At 49.0% G+C, this 10,000-nt stretch overlaps 1 protein-coding gene across 1 annotated transcript in view; it reads right to left on the bottom strand.

Annotated features, from left to right (window-relative positions):
- Positions 1–7,396: 7,396 nt before the first annotated feature.
- The window catches only part of LOC310824416 (coiled-coil domain-containing protein 81-like), a gene marked incomplete at both ends in the record, with an annotated part of 7,179 nt that continues 4,575 nt past the window's right edge, over positions 7,397–10,000 (bottom strand). Inside the window, 5 exons of the mRNA XM_083697668.1 lie at positions 7,397–7,535; positions 7,664–7,789; positions 8,039–8,268; positions 9,606–9,684; positions 9,769–9,938. Of these exons, the coding sequence (XP_083553794.1) occupies positions 7,397–7,535; positions 7,664–7,789; positions 8,039–8,268; positions 9,606–9,684; positions 9,769–9,938 (744 nt within the window). The remainder of the gene's footprint in view (positions 7,536–7,663; positions 7,790–8,038; positions 8,269–9,605; positions 9,685–9,768; positions 9,939–10,000) is intronic.

The raw sequence follows: 10,000 nt of genomic DNA, 5'->3' as shown, positions 1-10,000 counted from the left end.
GGGAGGGCGCCATCACCACGGCCTTCTACCAGGGCTTTGTTCAATACTCGACTGAATTAAAAGGGTTAAGGTTAGGGTTAGCTACTACTAACGTTAGGGTTAGGGTTAGCTACTACTAACGTTAGGGTTAGGGTTAGGGTCAGCTACTGCTAACGTTAGGGTTAGGGTTAGCTACTACTAACGTTAGGGTTAGGTTCAGGGTTAGCTACTGCTAACGTTAGGGTTAGGGTTAGCTACTGCTAACGTTAGGGTTAGGGTTAGCTACTGCTAACGTTAGGTTCAGGGTTAGCTACTGCTAACGTTAGGTTCAGGGTTAGCTACTGCTAACGTTAGGGTTAGGGTTAGCTACTACTAACGTTAGGGTTAGGGTTAGCTACTGCTAACGTTAGGGTTAGGGTTAGCTACTGCTAACGTTAGGGTTAGGGTTAGCTACTGCTAACGTTAGGGTCAGGGTTAGCTACTGCTAACGTTAGGGTCAGGGTTAGCTACTACTAACGTTAGGGTCAGGGTTAGCTACTGCTAACGTTAGGGTTAGGGTTAGCTACTGCTAACGTTAGGGTCAGGGTTAGCTACTACTAACGTTAGGGTCAGGGTTAGCTACTGCTAACGTTAGGGTTAGGGTTAGCTACTGCTAACGTTAGGGTTAGGGTTAGCTACTGCTACTAACGTTAGGGTCAGGGTTAGCTACTACTACTAACGTTCTATTACACTCAAGTTATTTTCCTTCTGGATACAAACAAGAAACGAAAGACGCAAACTTACCATGTTCTCTCCCTCAACAACATTGGACTCTCTTCCACTGTCCAACCTCTCACCAGTAGAGATTTCCATACACCCAATTTTACAATAACAAAGGGAACTCATACAGACTATTCCATAAGCCTCCGGTAAGACCAAAGGGGGAGGTGTGTGTGTGTTTATCAACAACTCGTGGTGTGGCGACATACGGACCGTTCACAAGCACTGTTCGCCAGATGTGGAGTTTTTGCTGCTGAAATGCCGTCCCTATTACCTACCGAGGGAATTTACTGTTGGGTTTTTGGCCGCTGTTTACATCCCCCGCGAGCTAACTCCACGGCAGCGCTCAGCAAACTCCACGAAGCTATCAGCGCGTTAGAAACTGCTCATCCTGATGCTGTTTTTATCGCCGCCGGCGACTTTAACCAGTGCAATTTACGGACTGTATTTCCCAAATACTACCAACATGTGGATATTCCCACCCGTGAGAAGAATACACTGGATCATGTTTACAGCAGTATACGCAGTGCATACAAGGCTGCACCCCGCCCCCACTTTGGACACTCTGACCACATCTCGTTGTTCCTGTATCCAGCCTACAGACAAAGACTGAAACAGACAAACCCTGTCACTAAACTAATCAAACTCTGGACCCCAGAGACTGAGAGCACCCTGAAGGACAGACTGGGATGTGTTTAAAGCTGCAGCCACGCTGGAGGACTCTTCTGTCAGCATACAGGACTATGCAGAGTATGTGGCTGGGTACATTAGCACTTGTGTTGACAACATCGTGCCCACCATACAAGTCAAGAAGTTTCCCAACCAGAAGCCCTGGATAAACAGTCAGGTACGCCACATGCTGCGTGCTCGCTCTCTTGCATTTAGATCAGGCAATGAGACGGAGTACAAAGCTGCGAAGTACGGACTGAAAAAAGCCATTACAGCGGCCAAGAGGCAGTACAGAGAGAAGCTGGACGGCTTCTACTCCACTGCTGACTCCGGGCGGATGTGGCAAGGCCTGCAGCACATCACAGACTACAGGACCACCACCAACACCATCAGCTCCACAGACAGCCTGCCGGACAACCTTAACATCTTCTACACCCGCTTTGAGACCTCCAGCCACAGCACAGAGAGGAGGCACACAGACACCGGGACCACCCGACCCCCCTCCCCTCCACTAACCATCTCATCAGGCCAGGTAAACAAAGCCCTGAGGAAGATCAACCCCCGCAAGATCAACCCCCTGGCAGCAGGACCAGACAACATCCCTGGGCGGGCTCTCAGAGCATGTGCTAACGAGCTGGCTGATGTTCTCACCTCCATCTTCAACCTTTCCCTCAGTCACAGCACTGTTCCCTCCTGCTTCAAGACCACAACCATTGTCCCCCTTCCCAAGAAGAGCCAACCTGCCTGCCTGAATGATTACAGGCCAGTAGCACTCACTCCAATCATTATGAAGTGTTTTGAGAGAGTGGTACTGGCACACATTAAGAGCAGCATGCCGGACACCCTAGACCCCCTGCAGTATGCCTACCGGCCCAACAGGTCCACCTCAGACGCTATCGCTGCTGTCCTCCACTATTCTCTCTCCCACCTGGAAAACAAAGACTCCTACATCAGGACGCTCTTTGTAGACTACAGCTCCGCTTTTAATACAGTCATCCCCCACAGACTCATCCACAAAATGTCCACACTTGGCCTGCACCCCACCCTCTGTGACTGGCTCCTAGACTTTTTGACTGGCAGGCCCCAGTCTGTCAGGATTGGCAATAGGACTTCAGCCAGCATTATTACAAATGTTGGCACCCCGCAGGGATGCGTCCTCAGCCCCATCCTCTACACCCTGTTCACCCACGACTGTGTCGCCTCCCACAAGGACAACATCATCCTAAAGTTTGCAGACGACACCGCAGTGATAGGATGCATCACTGGTGGGGACGAAGCGGCTTACAGGAGGGAGGTGGCCAGTCTGGTAACATGGTGCGAGGACAACAACCTCACCCTCAATACGGACAAGATGAAGGAGATGATAGTGGACATGAGGAAGAAGAGGGGACCTCATCGGCCACTGTACATCCGGGAGCTTGAAGTAGAGAGGGTGAGCAGTTTCAAATACCTGGGCATCCACATCAGCGAGGACCTCACCTGGACACTTAACACCACTCAGCTGGTTAAGAAGGCCCAACAGCGGCTGTACTTTCTGAGGAGGCTGAGGAAGTTTGGCATGTCGCCCAAGATCCTCAGCAACTTCTACAGCTGCATTGTTGAGAGCATCCTAACTAGCTGTATCACTGTGTGGTACGGCAGCACTACTGCTATGGACCGCAGACGCCTGCAGAGAGTGGTGAAGACCGCTGAGAAAATCACCAGGACTCCACTGCCCTCCCTGCAGAGCATCTACCACCGCAGAGTCCACAGGAGAGCCGCCTCCATCCTCAAGGACCCCACCCACCCCCAGCACGGACTGTTCACACTTCTACCCTCAGGCCGGAGGTACGGAAGTGTTAAATGCAGGACCACCAGACTGAAGAACTCCTTCTTTCCCACTGCCACCAGGCTCCTAAACAACCCATAGGAGATTAAGACTAATATAACCCTACTACCTCATAACCAGTTTGCATAATTGCACTGCTACATTTGCACTGTTTATTATTATTATTGCTGCTATTCTTATTTTATGCCTTAAATTTTGCTGTCTTGTACATTTGTTTAGTATATATTATACATTCTTTTGTATTGTATATTTTACATTGGTTGGCATTCTGCGAACAGCAAAGTAAGAATTTCGTTGTACAGGGAAACATGTTTTCTACTGTGCATATGATAATAAACACTTTGAATCTTGAATGTTGAATCTTGAATAAACCCCAATGTGGGCCTCAGTCTTTAGTTTGTTATTTTGTTGTTTCACCTCAATCTTACATTTTACATTTGTAAACCTGTCCTGAACCAGGACTAAGACATCTAGCAACCATTAACTAACCAACCCACTAACTAGATTATATATAGTATTAACTAACCAACCCACTAACTAGATTATATATAGTATTAACTAACTAACCAACCCACTAACTACATTATATATAGTATTAACTAACCAACCCACTAACTACATTATATATAGTATTAACTAACTAACCAACCCACTAACTACATTATATATAGTATTAACTAACCAACCCACTAACTACATTATATATAGTATTAACTAACTAACCAACCCACTAACTACATTATATATAGTATTAACTAACCAACCCACTAACTACATTATATATAGTATTAACTAACTAACCAACCCACTAACTACATTATATATAGTATTAACTAACCAACCCACTAACTACATTATATATAGTATTAACTAACTAACCAACCCACTAACTACATTATATATAGTATAGAATATTTGTTTTTAATAAATGCTCTGTAAATTAGAGTAAGTTTACAGCTAGCTAGCTTACATTAGCAGTGGCCTTTCATTACGCCTGGGACGACACCTTTCATTACGCCTGGGACGACACCGTTCATTACGCCTGGGACGACACCGTTCATCACGCCTGGGACGACACCGTTCATCACGCCTGGGACGACACCGTTCATTACGCCTGGGACGACACCGTTCATTACGCCTGGGACGACACCGTTCATTACGCCTGGGACGACACCGTTCATCACGCCTGGGACGACACCGTTCATTACGCCTGGGACGACACCGTTCATCACGCCTGGGACGACACCGTTCATTACGCCTGGGACGACACCGTTCATTACGCCTGGGACGACACCGTTCATCACGCCTGGGACGACACCGTTCATTACGCCTGGGACGACACCTTTCATTACGCCTGGGACGACACCGTTCATTACGCCTGGGACGACACCGTTCATCACACCTGGGACGACACCGTTCATTACGCCTGGGACGACACCTTTCATTACGCCTGGGACGACACCTTTCATTACGCCTGGGACGACACCTTTCATTACGCCTGGGACGACACCGTTCATTACGCCTGGGACGACACCGTTCATCACGCCTGGGACGACACCGTTCATTACGCCTGGGACGACACCTTTCATTACGCCTGGGACGACACCTTTCATTACGCCTGGGACGACACCTTTCATTACGCCTGGGACGACACCTTTCATTACGCCTGGGACGACACCGTTCATTACGCCTGGGACGACACCGTTCATCACGCCTGGGACGACACCTTTCATTACGCCTGGGACGACACCTTTCCTCACGCCTGGGACGACACCTTTTACCTTTTGGTGTGCAACCTGCCAGAAGGAGGTAGAATACAGACACCAGGGCAGAGCCCATGTGACTCGCCACATCAACAGGGAATCACACTTAAAAAAACAAAAAATGGTTGACGGCTCATCTAAAATGGATCATTTCACAATGAAAGCACTGAGACGGCACAACTGGAGACACAGGTGATTAGTATACAAGTTGGTTAAGTGCAGTGGTGTTATGGTTATTTAGTGGGGGTTAAGATGCAATGATTACGGTTACATAAACCAAACGTTGCCTAACAACGAGATATATGATTGGGTTTACTGTTTTCTATGTTCTTTCATCATTACACGACCATAGACCAGAAGAGCCGAGGTGAAGGAGGCCAATGGTGCAGCAGGGTTAGGGTTAGGGTTACACACACACATACACACACACGCACGCACGCACACACACACACTGAGACACACACACATACACACACACACACACACAGCCAATATGTTGTTGTTACAAGTGAGAGAAAGAGCAGAGACAAAGGAGCAGATGAAATGAGAATGAGAGCGTGTGTGTGTGTGTGTCTGTGTGTGTGTGTGTGTGTGTGTGTGTGTGTGTGTGGGGGGGGGGGGGGGGGGGGGGGGGGGGGGTTGTGGCGTGCTGTCAGATGGATATCCCAGAGACGCTGGCGGACCAGGCTCCAGATGACCTCACACTAGCGCCAAGTAGAGCCATCAAACCGCATGTCACACAGACACACACACACACACACACACACACACACACACACACACACACAGACACAGACACATACACAAACACAGACACACACACACACACACACACACACACACACACAGACAGACACACACACACACACATACACACACACACACACAGACAGACAGACAGACAGACAGACAGACAGACAGACACACACACACACACACACACACACACACAGACAGACAGACAGACAGACAGACAGACAGACAGACACACACACACACACACACACACAAACTCACACACACAATCATACACACACATCAGTCCACTAAACACACCCCCACCTCTCCTCTATAACAACTACCCCTAGCCCCCCCGCCCCCCCCCCCCACCACCACCTCTCCTCTATAACAACTACCCCTAGCCCCCCCCCCCCCCACCTCTCCTAAGACTTCTGGACAGGTCTGAGGTCAGCTGGAACAGATGTGAAGCTGTCAGGCTGTCAGGTCCCTGTGGTGGTTGGAGTTCTGAACGGATCTGAGCCTCCGGCCAGGAACCAGAGAGAACCACGCCTGCTCCCACAGTCCCCTAACAGTGTGCCTCACACACACACACACACACACACACACACACACACACACACACACACACACACACACACACTCACACACACACACTCACACTCACACGTACAGATATCCCCATGTTCCTACAGCGTGTCAATAATAGACATCCTAGAGGATTTATATTTCCTTAGAAGGCCTCCACCTTTCCTGTCTTCCTCCTAATTAAACCCTGACACACACACACACACACCACACACACACACACACACACACACACACACACACACACATTCTGTGCTCAAGATAAACTTTCACTAAAGCTCTTTAGAATAAACAACCAGTAAAGCTCTTCCCAGCTGTCTGAGTCTGGAGAGAGAGAGAGAGAGAGAGAGAGAGAGAGAGAGAGAGAGAGATGGAGAGACAGAGAGAGAGAGAGAGAGAGAGAGAGAGAGAGAGAGAGATGGAGAGACAGAGAGAGAGAGATGGAGAGAGAGATGTTTTATTGACAGGCTGGTCACACAGATGTGACGAACACTGGCAAACTAAGTAACACACATTTACAACACACTACACACACTACACACACTACACACAATACACACAATACACAGCACACACTACATACTATACATAACACACTACATACTACATACTACACACACTACATACTACATACTACACACACTACATACTACACACAATACACACACTACACAGCACACACTACATACTATACATACTACATACTACACATAACACATACTACATACTACATACTACATATTACACATAACACACAAGTCCTTACATATTCAGCATATTTGTATGTTCAAGCACGGTCCTTCAGTCCTTCAGAGGTGTTTTAATGTTTTTATTCAGTCTGTGGTCTAACGTTACTCCATGGTTGTGGTCCTGGTGGTTTCAGGGTCGTGGTTGGTGGTTGGTTGTTTTAGGGTCATGGTTGGTTGTTTCATGGTTTGTTGTTTTAGGGTCGTGGTTGGTTGTTTCAGGGTCATGGTTGGTTGTTTCATGGTTGATGGTTGGTGGTTGGTTGTTTTAGGGTCATGGTTGGTTGTTTCATGGTTGGTTGTTTTAGGGTCGTGGTTGGTTGTGTCTAGACCATGAGGCGGGAGCCAGGGATGTAGCGAGACTCCTTCCAGATGTTGGTCTCTCCACAGTTGCTGGTTTTCCTCTTACACTGGTAACAGTGGCGGTTCTGCTCACACTGGTCAATCAGCAGACGACTCCCAGACCTGACACCAACATCACAGAACCACATCAGAACCACATCAGAACCTCCTCAGAATCATAAAGAACCTCATCAGAATCACATCAGAACCACATCAAAACCTCATCAGAATCACATCAGAACCATGCAGACCTGATGAAGTCCTTCTCTTGGTGGTCTCGGTGGCGTTTCTGGTCGGCGCTGCGGCTCCAGGTGTCTTCCAGAGAGGCCCTGAGGTCACGGAACTTCTCATAGCGCGAGATCCGGTCTGTTATCAACCTGGGGGCCACGGGGGGGGGCATTAAATCTCCATTAAAATGTTTCCCTCCCTCCCTCCCTCTCCCCCCTCCCTCCCACCCTCCCTCTCACCCTCCCTCCCTCTCCCCCCTGCCTCTGACCCTCCCTCTCCCCCCTCCCTCCCTCCCTCCCACCCTCCTTCTACCCCCTCCCTCCCTCCCTCCCTCTCTCCCTCCCTCTCCCTCCCTCTCCCCCCTCTCTCCCACCCCCTCCCCCCTCCCTCTCTCTCACTCTTTCCGGTTCCTGTGGAGCATCTCTCTCTCCTTCCTCTCCTCTGCCAGGCGTTTGCGGACCTCGCCCCTCCTCTTCTGATTGGCCGTGTTGAGCTGTTCCTGGTACAGCCTCTGGGCCCGCCCCCTCTGCTCTGATATGCCGGCAGGGGTCCGGTCCAGCTGGCCGAACAAAGGTCCATCTGAGTCCGGTTGACGAGCCGGCAGGGCCGCGCCCTGGTACTGGTCCACCTGGGAGGAAGTGATGTCATCACAAACACTGTAGTGTCACCTTGTCTAAGCCAATCAGAACGAAGAAGCCACGTTCCCTGTCTCTGCCTTCAACACTTGACACTCCTCTCTCATTCTCCTGCTTCCTGTCTCTGCAACTGCTATCTCTCTATCTCTCTATCTCTCTATCACTCTATCTCTCTATCTCTCTATCACTCTATCTCTCTATCTCTATCTATCTATCACTATCTCTCTATCACTCTATCTCTCTATCACTCTATCTCTCTATCTCTCTATCACTCTCTCTCTGTCTCTCCATCTCTCTCTCTCTCTCTCTCTCTCTCTCTCTCTCTCTATCTATCTATCACTCTATCTCTCTATCACTATCTCTCTATCACTCTATCTCTCTATCTCTCTATCTCTCTATCTATCTATCACTCTATCTCTCTCTCTCTCTCTCTCTATCACTCTATCTCTCTATCACTCTCTCTATCTGTCTCTCTCTCTCTCTCTCTCTCTCTCTCTTTGTCTCTCTCTCTCTCTCTGTCTCTCTCTCTCTCTCTGTCTCTCTCCCTCTCTCTGTCTCTCTCTCTGTCTCTCTCTCTCTCTGTCTCTCTCCCTCTCTCTGTCTCTCTCTCTGTCTCTCTCTCTCTCTCTCTCTCTCTCTCTCTCCACTCCCACATATTCTCATTGTTAAAGAGTCTATGAATGTCAGCTTGGTGCGACTGTATGTATGACCATGACTCGTATCTAAGAGTCTATTATATGAGTCTGTTATATGAGTCTATTATATGAGTCTGTTATATGAGTCTATTATATGAGTCTGTTTTATGAGTCTGTTATATGAGTCTGTTATATGAGTCTATTATATGAGTCTGTTTTATGAGTCTGTTATATGAGTCTGTTATATGAGTCTATTATATGAGTCTGTTATATGAGTCTATTCTGAGTCCTGCCTGCTCTGACTCCTCTGCTGGTCCTCCCTTTCCCTGGATGGGCGGGAACATGGCTCTCCTGTGGCCCCGCCCCCTGGGCTTGCCCTGCCCTGCCTCCACCTGTACAACACAGCACACTGGTAGGCTGCATTGACCTGTCTGTCAAACAACAGCTCCGCCCACATCTACACCTAAACTTCACCTCTCTTTATGTCAACACCTTAGTGTTAGGGTTAGGACTAGGGCTAGGGTTAGGACTAGGGCTAGGGTTAGGGTTAGTGTTAGGGTTAGGACTAGGGCTAGGGTTAGGACTAGGGCTAGGGCTAGGGTTAGGGTTAGGACTAGGGTTAGGACTAGGGCTAGGGTTAGGGTTAGGACTAGGGCTAGGGTTAGGACTAGGGCTAGGGTTAGGACTAGTCTTACCTGTGTGTCCAGGGCTTTCTGGTAGTGTTTGATGTTGCTGTGTTTCTGCTGGAGCTGTTGAGACTTCTGGAAGGCAATCCTGAGACACACAACAAGCTGGTCACGTGACCAGTCATAGTCACATAGGTACACACACACACACACACACACGTCCAGGACTTACTCCTCAGCCAGCTGGACCTGGTGCAGCCGGTCTATGAGGTCCTGGTCCTGTTGGGTCTGGGTCAGACGGTCCCTGCGGCCTCCCGCCTGGTCCTTGAGGTCCTGCATGTACAGCCTCTGCTTCAGCAGCCGAGGGGGTGTCGGGGGGCGCCCCCCAAAGATGTACGAACCCTGCAGGGACGTGTGTGTGTGTGTGTGAGTGTGTGTGTGTGTGTGTGTGTGTGTGTGTGTGT

This window comes from Argentina silus, assembly GCF_951799395.1.
Source record: "Argentina silus genome assembly, contig: scaffold_167, whole genome shotgun sequence".
NCBI lineage: Eukaryota > Metazoa > Chordata > Actinopteri > Argentiniformes > Argentinidae > Argentina > Argentina silus.
The sequence above is the reverse complement of the archived record's forward strand: the minus strand, read 5'-3'. Positions and strand labels throughout refer to the sequence as shown.